General features: G+C 37.0%; 1 protein-coding gene across 2 annotated transcripts; it reads left to right on the forward strand.

Annotated features, from left to right (window-relative positions):
• Positions 1-630: 630 nt before the first annotated feature.
• Positions 631-17,882, forward strand: LOC107803061 (electron transfer flavoprotein-ubiquinone oxidoreductase, mitochondrial). Of its 2 annotated transcripts, none has more exons than XM_075219920.1 (18): positions 631-1,045; positions 1,124-1,200; positions 1,611-1,717; positions 2,940-3,021; positions 3,092-3,200; positions 3,798-3,844; positions 3,952-4,026; positions 5,414-5,599; positions 5,732-5,824; positions 6,212-6,314; positions 11,879-12,003; positions 12,287-12,336; positions 12,717-12,783; positions 13,976-14,055; positions 14,305-14,433; positions 14,521-14,587; positions 14,874-14,953; positions 17,488-17,882. In XM_075219920.1, exons 1-18 carry the CDS (start codon positions 703-705, stop codon positions 17,501-17,503), a joined length of 1,836 nt encoding a protein of 611 aa, XP_075076021.1. In that variant the 5' UTR covers positions 631-702; the 3' UTR covers positions 17,504-17,882. The 2 variants fall into 2 exon arrangements, with proteins under 2 accessions (XP_075076021.1, XP_075076022.1); XM_075219921.1 differs by lacking the exon at positions 17,488-17,882 and adding an exon at positions 16,755-16,776.
• The last annotated feature ends 1,455 nt before the right edge of the window (positions 17,883-19,337 follow it).

The following is a 19,337-nucleotide window of genomic DNA, read 5'->3' on the forward strand; positions in this document are numbered from 1 at the left end:
AGATGCGAGAAGGAAATGAAATTTTAGGAATGAGGTAGCAAACAAGGTGATTATATATATATATATATATATATATATATATATATATACAAGATTCCAAAAATCTAAGCAAAAGGGGACTTTTTCAATGGGTATGGTTGAAATTTATTAAAAACATATAGATGAGTCAATATACAAAATTTTAGGAAGATTGGAGGCGATTTGGTATCAACATCCGTAGTTAAAATCGAGTTCAAAAAATACTCCTGCGACATATGTATCAAACATGTATCACGCATGTATCTCACACACAAATATACATGAACATATATATAATACACATTTGATATAAATATGATACAAATGTGATATACATACCATCTTTTTTCATGTTCATCTTGTACTTCGTATTTTCAATTCAAACTAACTCAAAACTCTACCAAATCATACAAAACTGAGATTTAAACTGCTTAAGATATATTCAATCTATTCCAACAATACCCACTTTAAAAAAAATAAAAATTTGGCCGTTTTATTTTTTACAAATTGGCTAATAGTATAAATAATATTTATAAATTGACTAATTTTTGTAAGTATTTACTTTTTGGACTGACATAAGTAAATTCACTGTCCAAAAACAACCCAAGAGAGATATATACATATCATCCGAGCAGTCTTCTTCATAGTTCTATACTCAAAACTGAAAACATCGAGTCATCCACAATGTACAGGTTCATCAAATCATCTACGAAATTCAAATTATTATGTCGTTCAAAAACCCTCTATAGATCAGCACAGTCTCCATATTCACCCAATTCAATTTTGGGTAAAGAAGATTCAAGCTTTATCCATAAGTCAAAGTTAGAATCTTGGAATCAAAGTTCGGTTAGGAGTTACAGTAGGAGTAGTAGTAGTGAATCGGATAGTAGAGAAGCAATTAATTACGATGTGGTGATAGTTGGAGGTGGACCTGCTGGCTTATCAGCTGCTATTAAGCTCAAACAGTTGTGCCAACAAAAGGACGCTGACTTATCTGTGTGTGTTGTTGAGAAAGGAGCTGAACTGGGTACGTTAATTTATATATTTATATTCTAAATAAAAATGAAATTATGGTTGTTAATTTGATTTTGATTGGATTGGACAGGTGCTCATATCTTGTCAGGAAACGTATTTGAGCCCCGGGCACTGGATGAACTCTTTCCCCGCTGGAAACAGGAAGAGGTACCCTACCCTTTAACAATCCTGAATTGAAAAAGTACCCCCCCCCCCCCCCCCAAGAAATGCCAGCCATCTACAGTACCAGTGGCGAAGCCAGGAATTTCTCAAAGCGGCAAAGGGTGTTCAATATATGTTATTTACCTTTAAAACCTAATATTTTAACTATATATACAGTGTAATTTTTTGACGAAGGGTGGTCCTGTAGCTTCGCCCCTGTACAGTACTTGAAAAGGCTCTATCCGGACATACATAGTTCATGTGATTATTTATGCATAGTCAATTCTTGAAATGATTTCACTGTCTTTGGCATTTAAACAGCCACTTATATAAGAAGTTGCAAATAACAATTTGGTCCTGTATAGTGTGGCTTTACTTATATCATATGTAAAACCGAGCTCCATTTCTGATTGCAGGCTCCCATTGATGTTCCTGTTACTTCCGATGATTTTTGGCTGCTTTCCAAAAATCGTGCCTTTTCGCTTCCAAGCCCATTTCATAATAAAGGAAACTATGTCATAAGGTATCTACTTTGAAACATGGAATCAAGTATGCATATTACTCCTTTGTCTCAAATCGCTAGTCTTGGTTTCTCGTTTTTTCCAATTGGTGTTGGGTTCAGTTGGGGATTTTGAACAAATGATTCTTACATAGTATCTTGCATTTTCTCAAAATGTTTCGTAAATATCATCCTAATTTATTGACTCCATATTAATCTTGATGCATGAATGGTATTTAAGGAAATTTTTTAGAGGCATAATTGGAGAAGTGCAGCAGGATATCCAGTGAAAAGTCATAGGAAAAACCAATGGAACTATGAGAGTTAAGAAGATTTTATTGCAAAAAGAAGAGAGAACTTATACAAGGACAGTGGATAAAATAATCCGATTAAAGAAATAAGTACACTGAACAAGATGTGCTTGGTTGAAATAACTGATATTATTTGAGATCATCGGTGTAACTCGTGCATTTTTATAGGTCAACTAGCGGGGAATGAAGAAAAAAGGAACACACACCCAAAAAAAAAAAGTTATGAAGATTAATAAAAGAGGAAAAATATGGAACAAAAACCAAAAGAAGAGCAAAGACGCAGTAGGCCTGGGTGGCTCTGCTAGTCGGTGAAGAAGTTGGATAGTTTGAACTTTTAAGAGTATAGGTGGTTATTAAATTAGCCACAAGCCCTCAATCGACCAACTTTAAGACATTTCTAGTCAAGTTTGAGATATGGAAATGTGTATGGACTGGATTGTGTGCTTTTTGAAAGCTGAAAAGGAGCAAAGTATTCCATGGGTGTGAATTTTGACTTACAAGTTAACTTGTTACCATCTTACACTCCTATGTTGTTTAACTAGCCATGAAGCTTCAACTTATAGAGAATGATTGATGGGCTAAAGCACATTCATATATGCATTGATTTAGTGAGCGAACAATATTTGGAAGGGTAAGGAACTTGTCCAATAGTTAACTCGGTCCATTTTGGCCTTCACTAGCGCTTGATGGGTGTCCTTCTGTATGACATTTTTCATGCGAGCAGTGAAGCGATTTCAGTTGCCCTAGCAAATATGTAAGAGTTAAAGCACTAGATGGGGATCCCCACTTACAGGTTTGTAGTCTATACCCACTCTGATATCATCGTACAGACAGAAATGTGCATGGACAAATGACTTATTTGATGAGTTGTGCGTTTTTGCTGATATAGTTGTGACATTTCCAGACATTAAATCATAACAATCATGGTAATGCAGTTTGAGTCAGTTAGTACGTTGGTTGGGGCAGAAAGCTGAAGAACTAGGAGTTGAAATATACCCTGGTTTTGCTGCTAGTGAGGTGCTAATCTTGTCATTCTGGATTATTTCATTATTTCTGTTTTTTACTTGCTAAGGTAGAAAAGTTTCAGATTTTATTCAACGAACACAATGAAGTTACTGGTATTGCTACTAATGATATGGGAGTGGCTAAAGATGGTTCCAGAAAAGAGAACTACCAGCGTGGTGTTGCATTGAAGGGCAAGTTCTATTACTCAATTTTTTTCTTCTTTTTCTTTTTCTCTCTCCTTTTTTTTTTGTTGCGAAGAAGATTGTCGAAGTTACATTATATCCACAGTTACTGCAGTTATTTTGATGACCAGTGAATGGAATTTAAATCTTCCTTTACTTTGATGTTAAGTGGTTAACTAGTCCCAGTATATATTTTGATGTGCAATTTGTCTCTAGTCCATGGAAAAGTGAGTATAATTATCAAACGTTATTTGTGCACTATAAAGATTCTTGAAAGAAAGTTAATCAAACATCTCAACAGTTAATCAAATGACTCAATACTTCCATGGAAAAACTCCAGCTCAGTTTACGTAGTCTTGAAGCTTCTGGTCAGTATTTGTACGTGTTACGGGAACTCATTAGATACAAATGAAAACTGGAACTCCAGTTTAGTTAGTAACAGTTGGAATATGATGCTGTTCATATGGAGCTTTATGGATCAAAAAGGTTTTCATATGAAGGACAAGCAAAGTAAATGCTTAATGTATGCCTTTAGACCAGGATACCATTTGGCTCATTTCCATACTTCCTAATTTGCTGATGCCCATCTTCTATGATGGTGTGCAGGGCGTGTTACACTCCTAGCAGAAGGATGTAGAGGATCTTTATCAGAGGTATGCAGAAAGTTTATTTTTTTGTCTTTATCATAAATGATTTTTGTGGTTTATACAGCAGTTTAAATTTTAGTACTGAGTTTGTTTACTCTTATGTTTCCTGATAGAAAGTAATCAAGAAGTACAACTTGAGAGAGAAAGGGCAGGGACAACATCAGACCTATGCTTTAGGAATTAAAGAGGTATTTTTCTTTTAATCTTTTTTTCTTTTCTCCTTTATGCTTTTTGATATGTAAGAGGCAGAAATATCTTTTCTCTTGGTAAAGTTGCTGCCATGTGACTAGTAATTCATTGGTTTGAGCCGGTAGAAACAGCCTCTTGCAATAATGCAGGGTAAGGCTACGTATAATAAACCCTTATGGTTCGGCCCTTCTCCGAACCCCGCGCATAGCGGGAGCTTAGTGCACCGGGCGGTCCTTTAAAAATATCTGTTTATTAGATTTGTCAATCTATCCAATTCCTGATTCAGCCTGAAAATCATAAAGCTCATAATAAGATCTGGTCAGTCTCCTGACCACTACAAAAAGAGGGGGGAGGGGGGTATGTAGAAAATGCAACTTCACCAACATGCAAATTTTTAACCAGAGATAAACTTCCCTTTGCAGGCGTTACTTCCCTACTTTTCTTAGACCTGGTATGTATATCGATTATTAGGTGCTTAGAGATAAGTCCCATTTTTTGGACGACAATCTAGAAGAAGGAATTAAGAATACCATACTATTTGTGAGTTGGAAAACACACATTTTGCATCAATTTTGCTTCTGGCAAGTTAACCTATATATTCCTTACTTTTTGTAAATTCATTTTTTTCTTCAATCTCTCTATTCTCTTTTTTCTTGTGAATACTCTTGAACCCAGAAAAGAGACGCCCCACTTGTGGAATTTTCACTAGGTTTGTTGTTATTGTTTGTTTGTTTGCAAGAGACGGAGAATGTTGAGCTTGCTGTGCTTTAGGCTTTCTTGGAGATATTAACTTCCTTTTGATGGATATCATGATTTACACGGAACTTCATACTAAAATCCATTTTCATTAAGTACCTAAGAATGTAGCCTCACGGTCAATGAAGTGGGTGAAAATCATGGGAGACTAGGATGTAAATACCAACAGAGACAAAAAAAAAACTTGTGTCATATTTTCCTATCGGCCTAAGCCTTGGTTGGCAAAGTTACCCGGTACCTGTGCTGGTAAAAGATAACAGGTAATCGATACAACAATCGAGGTGCACAAGTTGGCCCCGAGATAACCGTTATAAGAAAAGGAAAAAAGAAATTCATTCCCATTAACAGTCATGGATAACTTGATATAGAAGGTATCAATACAACTATGTTACTAGTAATTGTTTTCTTCTCATCTTTTAAAAGAAAATTTCCAGTTGCCAGCTCCCTGCATTGATTGGTTTTCGCAGTCTAGTTAGATACTTAGATACTCTCTCTATGCTTGTTCGTTAGGATCTCATAAACTTATAAAGAGGGAGTTATTTCAAATATACATCACGCTGCATCTGAAACTTTAAATGGACTATGAACTTATATCGACTTAGTGAATTCCTGAACTTGTTTCTAGCTCAGGTCTGGGAGATTGATGTAGAAAAACATCAGCCTGGTTCTGTGCTTCACACACTTGGTTGGCCTTTGGACCAGAAGACCTATGGAGGTTCCTTCTTGTACCATATGAAAGACAGACAGGTTGCTGTCGGCTTTGTGGTTGCTCTAAATTATCACAACCCTTTCTTGAATCCTTACGAGGAATATCAGGTAAATATGAGGATGCTATTGTTTATATAGTGTCCCCGTTGGTCCTCGCTCAAAGAACAAGTTATTTAAATTAGTTCAAGTTTCTTTTGCTTTAAGCATCTAGTTACCTACCTTTCATATCCCAAATCTCAGAGGTTTAAACGTCATCCTGCTATAAGACCGCTTCTTGAGGGCGGAATTGTTCTCCAATATGGTGCTCGGTGTTTAAATGAAGGAGGTTATCAGGTGTGTTGGATAATACTTTTTCTTATTACTTTATGGATTTCACATCTTGCTTGTCATAGTTATGGCATCATCCCATCTTCAACAATGGTGTTTCTGATTGTACTCAGAGCTGGTGTATTATGGACTTTGCCATATAATAATGTCCGCATCTATGCTATGGCTGACAAGGATGAGTGATGCTTAGTGTTGCCATCTTTCCTGAACTCAAATGTGTTTAGTAAAATTTTATTAAAGAACTTTGTGATTATCAGTTCAATATGAGAACACATTTGATAAATTGAATCAAATGCATGTAGCTTTCTTCACATATTATTCTGGCATACCTGAGACATGTATTTGTAACTTATTCTTAGTCATACAAATACAAATAATTTGGTTAAATTTCAGTCTATTCCATATCCAGTTTTCCCTGGTGGAGCAATTATAGGATGCTCAGCTGGCTTCTTAAATGTACCAAAGATTAAGGGAACTCACACAGCTATGAAATCAGGTATTACCTATGGTTCTTGTACTTAGTTTTAACCTGGCTATTCAGAATTCGGATTAGCTTATTAATTGAAAATTTAAGTTATTCTACTGCAAAATTCACGGTGTTCAGCTCAGCTTCAGTAATTTTAAAATTGCTGCTTGGGAGAATTAATAGTTTAAGCCATTCAGAGTGCAAGATTCAGAGAGGCAGCTAGAGAGGTGTTAGGGGTCTCAAAGGCTTACTCTAGGAGGCACAGAGGAGACTAGTGGTGGAATGGAGAGGTTCAAGTGGAGGGCAAGAAGGCGTCGTATTTGAAGTTGGTAGGGAGCAGAGACGAGGTCGAACAAGGAATTGTACAAGTCAGCTAAGAGGGAAGCGAAGCTAGCAGTCACGACGACAAAGACGGCGTTTGGATGTTTGTATGAAGAGCTTGAGGGAAAAGGCGAAGATAAGAAGCTGCTCAAGCTAGCGAAAGTGAGGAGAGGAAGGCTCGCGACCTGGACCAAGTGAAGTGCATCAAAGATGAGGATGGAAGAGTTTTGGTGGAAGAGGCGCATATTAGACGTTGATGGCAGGTGTATTTCCATAAACTCTTAAATGAGGAGGGGGATAGGAACATTGTGCTTGGTGATCTGGAACACTCGGAGGGTCGGTGTGATTTTGAATATTGTAGACATATTACAGCCGAGGAGGTGGAGGGGGCTATGCGTAAGATGAACAGGGGTAGGGCGACCGACCCTGATGAGATTCGGACGGAGTTTTGGAAGAGAGCGGGCAAGGCAAGCTTGGAATGGCTCACCGGCCTGTTTAATGTTATTTTTAGGACTTCCAAGATGCCCGATAAATGGAGGTGGAGTACGATGATCCCTCTGTACAAGAATAAGGGGATATCCAAAACTGCAACAATTATAGAGGTATCAAATTATTGAGCCACATTATGAAAGCCTGGGAGAGGGTGGTGAAGATGAGGGCGTGACCAAGAGTATCTGAGAACCAGTTTGGTTTTATGGCGAGGCAAGCTACCACAGAAGCCATTCATCTCATAAGGAGGTGGAACAATATAGGAAGAGAAAGAGGGACTTGCATATGGTGTTCGTCAATCTGGAGAAAGCATACTGCAAAGTCACAAGAGTGGTTTTATGGAGGTGTTTGGAGGCAAGAGGTGTCTCTATAGCATACATTAGGGCAATTAAGGATATCTATGATGGAGCTAAGACCAAGGTTAGGGCGTTAAGAGGGGACTCCGGTACTTCCCAGTCATGATGGGTTACACCAGGGAGAGATGTATTGACGCGACACATTCGGGGAGAGATGCCATGGTGCATGTTATTTGCAGATGACATAGTGCTGATTGACGAGATGCGATGCGGGGTGGAGGTTTGAAGACAGACTCTAGAATCTAAAGGGTTCAAGTTGAGCAGGACTAAAACAGAATACATGGAGTGCAAGTTCAGTGGTGTAACTCATGAGGGTGAGGCTTGATCCCCAAACGGAGTAGTTTCACGTACCTTGGGTCAGTAGTCCAATGTGACAGGAAAATTGATGATGATGTCACATACCATATTGTAGTGGATTGATGAAGTTAAGGCTTGCCTCTAGTGTTTTGTGTGATAAGAAGGTGCCACTAAGACTTTAAGGTAAGTTCTACAGGATGGTTGTTAGACCGGCTATGTTGTATGGGGTAGAGCATTGGCTAGTAAAGAACTCCCATGTCCAGAAGTTGAAAGTAGCGGAAATGAGGATGTTGAGATGAGTGTATGGGCATACTAGGAGAGACAAGATCAGGAATGAGAAATGAGATTATTCGGGACAAGGTGGGGTAGCTCCCGTGGAGGACAAGCTGCGGGAAGTAAGACTGAGATGGTATGGGCATGTGAGGAGGAGATGCCCGGAGGGCCCAGTAAGGAGGTGTGAGACGTTGCAAATGGGGTCTAGGGAGGGGTAGAGGGAGGCCTAAGAAATATTGGGGAGAGGTGATTAGACATGATATGGCGCTTCTGCAGTGGTTCATAAGCTGGACATAGAAGAAGCTTATAGTTATGCTTGGCTTATGAAGCTTCTGGAGTTGATGAATTTTGGAGAAAAATGGATCCAGTGGATCCACTTTGTATTTCAACAGGTAGATTCTTTATTTTAATTAATGGAAGTCCAGCAGGTTTCCTTAGTTCTAAGAGGGGATTAAGACAAGGGGATCCACTTTCACCCTACCTTTTTCTACTAATAATGAAAATCCTTAGCTCAATGATAAAGAATTCCACAAGGAAAGGCTGGATTAGAGGCTTTAAAGTTAAAGATGCAAAACACAATTGTGTGGAGACATCTCACATCTTATATGCTGCTCATACTCTTCTGTTGTGCGGGGCTGACAGAACAAATGTTACATTTGAGAGTGGTCTTGCTGGGTTTTGAAGTTGTAATAGGTTTGAGGATCAATTTGGCCAAAAATTCTGTTTTCTCCTTGAATGCGTAAAATGATATTGTATACCATTAGGGGTAAAGTCAAAGATATCTATATGAAAGGAGTTACTAACAAATGCGAAAAAAGCTTGCTCCTGGAAACAACAATACCTTTCTTTTTGGGGAAAGGTTAACTTCAGTAAACAATGTGCTAGCTGGAATTTCAACGTATTCAATGTCCTTGGTACCCATTCCTGCCAGTGAAGAGAAGAAACCTGACAAGATTAGGAGGCAGTTCTTGTGTTGACAAGATTAGGGGCGGTTCTTGTGGGAGGGTAATTCAGAGAGGAAGAGTTTTCATTTGGTTAGATGGATCACAGTGATAAGACATAAGGAAGAGGGGGCTTAGGAGAACGAATTTTAAAAGCCCATAACCAAAGTTTGTTACATCAATGGCTTTGGAGACTCAATGATGGGAAGGAAGCCCCTTGGAAGTCTGGTGGAGATTAAGTATGGAGGAGAGGGTTTCTGGGCTCTCAAGGTTGTGAAGACTTCTTCTGGGGTAGTTGTATGGAGACAGATAGCTAATTTTTTGGGGGAATGGAGCATGTCAACATTGTGGTTTGAAATGGGCAAAAAAGTTAGGTTGTGGAAAGACAACTAGAACAGTTTGGGATTGTTAAAGAAGCAGTTTCCTCGTCTTTACTGTATGACAAATAACATTGATGTTGTAGTAGTTGATGTCTTTAATAAAACTTGGTGGGATTTCACAAGTTTAGAAGAAACTTTTTTAATGGGAAAATGCAGGAAATGGACGTATTTTTGCAAACAATGTATTGTGGAGATTATTCAGGGAAAGAAGATGCATTAAGTTGGCATATGAATGGGGTGTTCACTGTGAACTCTTACTACAGAGAACTCACTAAATCTGCTGATAAGCTGGGATCTAATTGGCCCTGGAAGCAGATTTGGAAGATATTTGCGCCAACTAAAGTGGCCTGCTTTGGTTGGATGGTGGTTCACGAGGCATGTTTGACTGAAGGAAATCTGAGAAGAAGAGGCTTTAATATTTGTATCAGATGCTATCTATGTGAGAACTCCTGCGAATCTGTTGATCACGTCTTTCTGCATTGCCATTATAATATACCTGGCAGTTTTCGGGAGGTTGTTTTTTTTCTTCTTTCCAGAAGGTTGTTAGGGTGTTGGAAGTCGATATATGCAGGGAAGTTAATAGTAGCCAAGAATAGAGAATTGAAAAAACAGAAAAAAGAAGGTAATTTTATTGGCAATAGTTCGTGCAAGAATCTTACACATAATTACACCAATAAAGTTGTCTGTATGGAGAGGACAAGACTCCAGAATACATGAGTTTCAATTCTGAAAAATATATACCCAAATAACTCAGTCCTAATTACATATTTATAGAGCACATCATAGGATAAGATCAGACAACTAAAAACTAGGAATGGACTAAAATGCGAGACTAAAATGCGATAGCAGTTCCATGAAGTGGTTGACAGTTTTGCCAGATGAGCACTTCAAGAAGTGCTGCAGTTGTATTTCACCAAGACTCTTCAATTCTTTATCCTTTTATTGATACTTTCTTCTGAAATATGTCTTGAGAGGTGGGTCCGTATCAGAAGCACAAGAAAAAGATATGGTTTACCATTCCATTGTGCATTGTATGGACAATCTGGGCAGAGAGAAATAGGAGATGTTTTGATGGAAAAAAGGAGCAACTTCAAGTAGTGAAATGTAGATGCATTCAAAATTTTTATTACTGGAAGAATGGGAACTGTGTTTTTAATTTTTAGGATTTGCTAGACTTGTTAGATTTTATAGAGATTTGATGCACCAAGTCCAACTCTGTTGTATTTGCTGAAACTCTTACTTTATAAAGAAAAGGACCCACACATTTTCAACTTCAACTTTGAAGGTATTAACTCAAAAGTTTAAATAATGGAGGCAATCTGATTTTCTACAAATTGTATACAAAGTTGGCTATACCGGGTACGGAAGGAAGAAATGGACTAAATGATGATATTGTACTCCCTCTGTTTAAAAAGAATGGACCTATTTGAATGAGCATGGAGTTTAAGAAAGAATAGAAGACTTTTGAAACTTATGATCTAAAATAATCATAGATATTTATGTGGCCATAAACCTTCTCATTAAGAGTAAAAAGAGAAGTTTAAAGTTACATTGTTTCCAAATTTAAAAAGAGGCCCTTCTTTTAGAAACGGACTAAAAAGGGGAATAAGTTTATTCTTTTTTAAATGGAGGGAGTAGTCCTTATGGGTAGTGAAACGTCTGAATTGATACAACAATAACAACTACGTCTCAATTTTAAACTAGTTCAAAGAACGCCCGACTTGGTGATTTACTTTAACTTATTGACTATGAACAAGCTCTTCTTTTGAATGGTGTACCCAGTTTTGTTGGAGGGGGTTTCATATTCTTCTTAGAGAATAATTTCCACTCTTTCTCTCTCTCCTCTTTTTCTCTCCCCATTTTTGTTTCATTTTTTTCTACTAATCCAGGACTATGCAAACTTGAAAACTTACAAGTGTCATGGTTTGTAAAAAATGAAATTAAGAATTTGGGCCCTACATTTCCCTTATTGGAGTGCTATCGTTAATTTTTTTATCCTAATGTGCCGAGGGTCTATCGGAAACAGCCTCTCTACTCCTCCTGAGTAGGGGTAAGGTCTGCGTACACACTACCCTCCCCAGACCGCACTTGTAGGATTTCACTGTGATGTTGTTGGGAGGGGGGGGGGGCATTCTACCTTCATTATCTACTAGAACTGCTTGTACTATTCTCTTTTCCGTTACTAGTCGCTTTAACAATTAATAGCATACCAAAAGAAAAAAAGAGAAACCAGTTTGGATTTCTTAAAAGACTAAAGTTTACTTTTTCTAATTGGCTAAGGCCATTCTCCTTGGGCAAAAACTTTGTAATGCCTGCTTGATTAAGAATTACATATTTCCGAATTGGTTCTCCAAAATTGCAAGTCTTCAACATAAAGGGCTTCACGGCTTCATAGCTAGTGATGCATCTGAAAACTCTTTATCGTACTCCAATGAGTACGGGACAAGATATTAAACATGGGATTTTCCCGACTTTTTTTGTTCTGCTTATCCTCAAGAAAGTAAATGATGCACCTATTAACTTCAAATGTCTGACAGGAATGCTAGTGGCAGAATCTGTATTCAGTACGCTCCAAGAAGGCTTGAAGATTGAAAATTTTTGGGACAATTTACGAAGTTCATGGATATGGGAAGAACTATATACTGCAAGGAACTATCGTCCTGTGAGTGTTCTGTTTTGAAAACCTTTGAGCATATTTGTTAGGTAATCATCACATTGCATCATCTCAAAAGTATAGTACTAACAGAGCATAGTGCATAAATTTTTTCTGGAAGGGAGCACCTCTATGCTTTTCCTGATTTAGTGAGACAAATGGCTCTGGCAACCAACTTTTTGTTGCCTCTTATATATTGAATTCAGCTACTATTTTTTCAGTTAGACAGCTACAGGACGTTTGTTAATATTCCCAGTTTAATCTTCTATCTTTATTAACTTCTCTGCTGCAGGCATTTGAGTATGGGCTCTATCCTGGTTTGGCTATAAGCGCCGTAGAGCAGTAAGATTCCGCCTTTTGCTTAGTGTGTGTTTGATATGAAGAATTTCCAGAAAATGAGTCATTTTCTGGCAACTAAATACCAAAATATTTTCCATATTTTTCATTAATAGGGGAAAAGCAACTTTGTTTGCTTATGTTTTTCTCCTAAAGTTCGTTTGAAATAGTTTCTAAATTAACTTTGTTTGCTTATGTTTTTCTCCTAAAGTCCGTTTGAAATAGTTTCTAAATTTTAGAGTGTTGGATAGTGAGACAAAATTCTTTTGGTATTTTTCCATACAAAACATGCTCTTAGTCACAACGTCTTTTCAACACTCATGGTTTTTTTATTTAATACCAATTTGTAGACATGTATGGTAAATGGATCAGCTTATATTTGGCAGTTACATACTCAAGGGAAGATCTCCAGTCACTCTAAAGCATGGGAAACCTGATCATGAAGCTACAAGTGTAAGGAATTCTTTTATCGTAAGAGTTTATTTGATTTAATCTAATACGAGATGCTTTATTTTGCTGGGTAAAGCATATATATTATTTATAGCTCTTGTTGTGGACTTGGAAGGACATCTTAAAGTGGTATCCTCCACATACTTTAAATAATCATCTTATACAAGTTGTTATGTCATGTGAGCTCCAACAATTGTACAAAAGCATAAAAATGTTTCACTTGAGTCAATGTTCTTTTTCCCTTCAAGAGTCATTTTCACCAAGTCCCTCACTGGTCCTCCTATTAGTTACATATGTAACAAGCTCGGTACTTATTATTTGTATGCACCGGCTTGAGGAGGAGTGTTAGATAGTTATGTAAATAATATGAATTGGTTCTAGTCCCACATAGAATAGGAATAGGATATGTATTGTATAAATAGGGCTAATTGTATTATAATTGATCATATCAATAATATATTTCTCCCATGCTTTCTCATAGAAAATATGTTTTCCTTATAGAAAATATGTTTTCCTTAGCTTGGTGGAGCTTGGACATTAGCCTATTAGGTTAGCTTGTCCTGCTCCTAAATCTTACTTATAATCTGTAAGTACACTATTATGGGTGTAGGAAAAAAAAAGTTTTTCCTAATGTTTATCACCTAGGAGATTATTAGGATGTGGACAAAAGGATTTCATCTGCTTTGTGAGGATTCCCAATGACCAGTGATGCAAGTCGTGGATGCTCCCGATCCACTTATGCTAAGGAAAAATACATAAGTCTCCTTAAATTCTTCAGGCATCGTTGGAAAAAACCAACATTTATTCTTGTTATATTCTCTCAAAACTAAGAGAGATGATCTTTCTCATTTACCAAATGAACTCTTAACCGTAGTTTCTTGTTTACCAAGCCTGTGAGAAAGCACGGGAAAAAATATATTATTGATATACGTTAAGTGTTTTACAGTAAGCCTATTTATATACAATGTTTACATATATACCTAAAGTCTTCTATACCAATGTGGGACACTATACATGAACTAATTCTAACAAAGCCGATTCTAAAATCTTCCATGTCCATTTGTATCACAATATCTAGCTCAGATTAAGTGAGCTCTTTTTGAAGGAAGTTGATTATGTTCTGAAATTGCAGCGTATAGCTCACAGATCAAGTGTTTGGCTCCCGAAATTTCATGAATTTGGTCCTTATCTGCAGGAAGCACAAGTATTCTCACCAATTGAGTACCCGAAGCCAGATGGCGCTGTAACTTTTGATGTACCGACCTCTCTATACAGGTAAACTGTATGTCACAAACATTTTCTGATACCTTAGTGAGCCGGTAGGTGAGTCAGGGCTAATTCGACACCTTAAAGCACTAATTCGACACGTAATATATCAGGGCTAAAGAAGTTCCCATGCATTGTCTTCTTTCTGTATGCTGCAAGGACTAAAATATCTTTCCTTTTAGCCCCCTTCCTCCCTTGGTGGACAGATCTTCTTTCATAATAAACTGCTGATTTTTCTTTCTAATTGCCTTCCTGTAGGAGCAACACAAATCATGATCATGACCAACCATCTCATCTTCTTCTGAAAGATCCTACAGTTCCAGAAAATGTCAACTTGCCCAAGTATGCTGGACCTGAGGCACGATATTGTCCTGCACGAGTTTATGAGTAATATTCTCATCTAGATAATATTTTTTTTTCCATTTCCTTCTCATGTGTGATGCATTTGTTTAATTATCCTCTTCAAAATTATAGGTACATACCGGATGAGACGGGTGACTTAAAGTTACAGATCAATGCTCAAAACTGCTTGCACTGCAAGGTAAAATGCTGTCTTGTCTCCCTGGTCCAATCTTCCAGCACTAAGTTAAAGCTTTTACATGTTAAAGCCATGAAATATGTTTCAAATCCTGGTGTAGACATCTCTAAGCTGCAATAATATCCATAAAACATGTTGTGTGCGTCGCAAGCTGCAAGGGTTCTTGCTGATAGTCCTATGGAAATTCAACGACTCTACTGTTCACTCGCTTAGTTTTTATGCTTATAGGCTACTTGATGACACTTCATATTGGCATCTAGGTAACAATATTAAGTTTGTATTCTTTCAGGCCTGCAGTATTAAAGATCCGAGACAGAATATCGAATGGACAGTTCCAGAAGGTGGAGGCGGCCCAGGTTACACAATCATGTAGATGACTTTCATTCTTCATGAACTACTAAAATGGATTCTTCGTTAACCCTTTAAGATGAATAGAAAAGTTCGAAAGTGAAATTTTTCGCACTCATATACTTTATCTTGGGTACTATACATTGCTGGATTGTTGATAAATTCAAGAAAGAGGAAATCAAGAATAAGGTTATTGCAAAAACATTTTTAATTTGGATGGTGAGAACTACCTTGATCTTTCCTTGAAATTTTGCCTATTTTGTGGGTAGCGAGGTAAATTATAATCAACGAATGAACAATCTTCCCACTTTGTGGTTTTGACGAGTGAATTTTGGCCCTGTTTGGGAGTAAAACCAGATGTTAATAAGTGGTTTGGAGATAATATTTTGATTTGAAAATTAAAAAAGCAATGACATTTAGAAATTTGAGAACCACAAATGGCATCTTTGCCTTCTTGTCTTTTCTTTTTGGGAAAATGACACTGTATAGTCGCTCTCAAAATAATATGGGGTTAATGTATGTGGCTCTTGCAAAGTATCTGGGCAATTTGTGACATTAGAATGACAAGCTAAAGAGCTTGAAAATGCAAGTATCTCTAGTTAGGACAGCAAACAGAAGTTACTCGGGAGCTTGTAGTAGCATTAGGCAATCGAGTTACAGAATATGCTCTTACTCTAAGGGGTGGAAATGACACTAGGTAGCCACTTTTAAGCATGTTTAAAATATATTCACAGTTCACAATATATTTAAAGATTAGTCAATTTCGCTCAAACTTCAGGATACGGCGTCCTAGAGTTTAAACCTCATAGTTCAAACTTCAGGACACCGTGCCCTAAGTTCGAAAATTGTGTCCTGAGTTTTAAATTAGTAGTTCAGAAATTCAGGACACTCAATCCTTAATTTCAAATTAACAGCTCAAAAATTCAGGACACCAAGTCTTGAATTCCTAAATTTAGGATACTTAGTCCTTAAGTTTGGGTGAATTGGCTAATCTTTAAATACATTGTAAATTGTGGATATATTTTAAATAGCGGGCTTAAAAGTGGCTATTGCTGCACTTCGCCCCTCTGTGGGCTGGACTATGGTTCTAAAGATGTAAAGATAAGAAAAAGCCAAGGAAAATCAACATATATTATATATACATAAAAATCTTTTTTTTTTTTTTACCTATCTTCAGGTTGTCTGTACCTTCCTGGATTTTCCTTCTTCATATATCTAATATGGAGGTATCAATATATATAACTCAATTTATGTGTTAATCAATCATATGGTTTATGTGTCCTTGGATTTTTTTGAACTACAAGATGATATGTGTTTGCCATTTTCCATTTTTGTATTTAGATACTGAACTTCAACTTACACTATCAAGTAATATTCTGCATATTTTGATCTATCATTGAAGCATGCTGCTACATTTATCGCATGTTTAATTAGATTTAATTTGAAATGAATATGAAATCTGGCACATTTTATATTTTACTCAAACCTGGAATGGCTTTAAAATCTTCAAGCTCTACAACTCCTTTTCATCATTTAGATTAAAGTTCACCTCTGTTTGATAACTTACAACTACATTTTGTGTAAAAGCTATGAACTATTTGGGTGCTTTATATTCTGCATATTTTCATTGTAGTATATGACTGGCAGGCAGTAGACCACTGGGAATTCTAAAAGTTGATATTAAGATGTTTCATTTTTCTTCTCTTTTTCCTACAAATTTATGTGTAAATTTATTACATAACTGGTGATATTATACGTACGCCTTGTCTAGTGTCTAAATGTCATTATTTATGTGCTTAAATAAGTTTATCTCTTGGTACAGACAATGAAAATTCCCGAGCACAGAAAATGGATAGAAAATAGACTTCTCCCTGGTCGAACAGGGTATACAGATGAATTTATAAGTGGCAAGGAGGAATTTATGAGCTTTGCTTGTCGTCAATAGATCTACTTGTCTGAGGGAGTCATAAGGTGTCCTTGTAAGCACTGTAAAAATATGAAACACTTCCCACCAGATGAAGTTAATTTGCATTTTTACCGGAGAGGATTCACACTAAGATATTGGTATTGGACATCATATGGAGAAGAATCACCTCCGACTAATTTGAATGAACATGTCAATTCAGGTGCTTCGAGTAGTCATCAAGGGTGTAAACTTGACATGACTTTCAATCAGTCAAAGTAGCATTCCAGGGGATGACTATGAACACGTAAATAAATAGCAAGTCATGGTTTATGAAAAAATTATGAATACATTTTTTTGGGGGTGGGGGTGGGGGTGGGGGGAGGGTTGCGCGTGGGGGTGGGGGCTGTTATCCATAATATTGGACAGGCGAAAATTAGTATATAGCAACAATATTGTTAGCTTGTATAGCAGACATGGAGTCAGAAGTAGAAAATTGCTGTGGTTGTAGGAGTTGATTTTAGCCTGTTTGATATTGAATTATCTGAGCAATTCATCTAAACTTGAAGTTGTTCAAGAAAATGCAATTTTTATATATTTAATCATGTTTTCAATATACCCTCTCACGTGTAAATCTAATTCCTTTTCACAGGCCAAGATATTTTTGATAATGGGCGACCATCTTATTTATGTGACTATCTCATCTAAAAGTCAATTGTCAGAGAAGACACATGTTTGCATACTAAAATAACATTTGCTAATCAAGAATACTTCCTGAGATATATTCCATACGAGTTCATTTTGAAGGAAGACAGATATTGGGTTATCGTTCATTCTCAATTCCAACTTCAAATTTGTCTGCATATATTGACTGGAAACACTAATGTACGATGGTTTGGCTTGACCCAAGCTTTTAATGATTTTGTTCTTTTGACGTGTTGGGGACTGAATATTGTGAGCTTTGACTTACGGATCAATATATCCAATAGTAAAAGCGAAAACGAGAACAAGGTCATGAATAGAGAATTTCATTCTTTTTTTGGTAAACTAGTCTAAGAGTACGTGCTTTGCGCGTGTATCCTATATTCATGAATATACAATTTTGAAAAAGTCTCGCAATATATTTCTTATATACAACATAATGTGTTTGAGTTGCAAAATAAAAATTTTAAAAAAGTAATATGCCTCACATAAATGCTCGAATATCTTACTATTATTGTTTTCTCGTATTGCATCTGCCAATATTGAGTTAATATTATATAAAAAATAATGTATAAAAATATAAGAAGTTGCCATTCTTTAGAATGATCGAAGAATATTATAACTCATTTAGAATATAACTTGTCTTCTACTGTTTCATTCTTATCGCTTCCAGTTTGCACTTAAACAATTTGATATAATCGATTTTGCTCTATCTCTAATTTCTTTGTTCGCCAATATTTTTTTTATGGAAATAAATTTATGTACCATATGAGTTTTATCAACCTGAAAAATAATTTTTCATATATGTTATATTAAAAAATAGCAAATTTATAAGTGAGGTTAAACTCTTTGTGCACATGTGAGAAATTTGGATTAACAATACTCGCATGATCCAAAAAAGTAATCGACAAAAATTGAATTTTGAGAACATGTTAGTGATTCGTACGTGTTCAATCTTACAAAATTAAAATGAAGATGGCAGGGTGATTGCATACGCGTCGCGACAATTGAAGGTTCATGAGAAGAATTACCCTGTTCATAACTTGAAGCTGGCAGCCATTGTTCATGCATTGAAGATTATGAAGCATTACTTCTACGGCGCGTCATGTGAGTTATTCACGGATCATCGGAGTCTGCAGTATTTGTTCAAGCAAAAGGATCTCAATTTGAGGCAACGGAGGTAGTTGAAGCTGTTAAAAGACTATGATATCACCATTTTGTATCATTCCGAGAAGGCCAATGTGGTGGCCGATGCCTTGAGTAGAAAGGCTGTGAGTATGGATAGCCTTGCTTATATTCCTGTTGGTGAGAGACCGCTTGCACAGATGTTCAGGCTTTGGCCAATCAGTTCGTGAGGTTAGATGTTTCGGAGCCCAGTCGTGTTCTAGCTTGCACGGTCTCTCGGTCTTCTTTGTATGAACGCATTAGAGAGCGTCATTATGACGACCCCCATTTGCTTGTCCTTAAGGACACGATGCGGTACAGTGGTGCCAAGCAGGTTACTATTGGAGATGATAGGGTGCTGCGGATGCAAGATCGGATTTGTGTGCCCAATGTGGATGAGTTTCGTGAGTTGATTTTTGAGTAGGCCCACAGTTTGCGGTATTCCATTCATCTGGGGTGCTGCCAAGATGTATTAGGACTTGAGGCAGCATTATTGGGGGAGAAGAATGAAGAAGGATATAGTTTCATATGAGGCTCGGTGTCTGAATTGTTAGCAAGTAAAGCACGAGCATCATAGACCTGGTGGTTTGCTTCAGGGGCTTGAGATCCCTGAGTGGAAATGGGAGCGTATTACCA

The sequence above is a fragment of the Nicotiana tabacum genome, chromosome 8 (genome assembly GCF_000715075.1).
Source record: "Nicotiana tabacum cultivar K326 chromosome 8, ASM71507v2, whole genome shotgun sequence".
NCBI lineage: Eukaryota > Viridiplantae > Streptophyta > Magnoliopsida > Solanales > Solanaceae > Nicotiana > Nicotiana tabacum.

What these genes read in the sequence shown, in the direction of transcription:
- LOC107803061 (XM_075219920.1), top strand. Translation starts at nt 703, where the DNA reads ATGTACAGGTTCATCAAATCATCTACGAAATTCAAATTATTATGTCGT. An exon ending in ATCCTTACGAGGAATATCAG is followed by an intron (nt 5,600 to 5,731) that starts GTAAATATGAGG and finishes CCCAAATCTCAG; the next exon opens with AGGTTTAAACGTCATCCTGC. An exon ending in CTGCAAGGAACTATCGTCCT is followed by an intron (nt 12,004 to 12,286) that starts GTGAGTGTTCTG and finishes TCTCTGCTGCAG; the next exon opens with GCATTTGAGTATGGGCTCTA.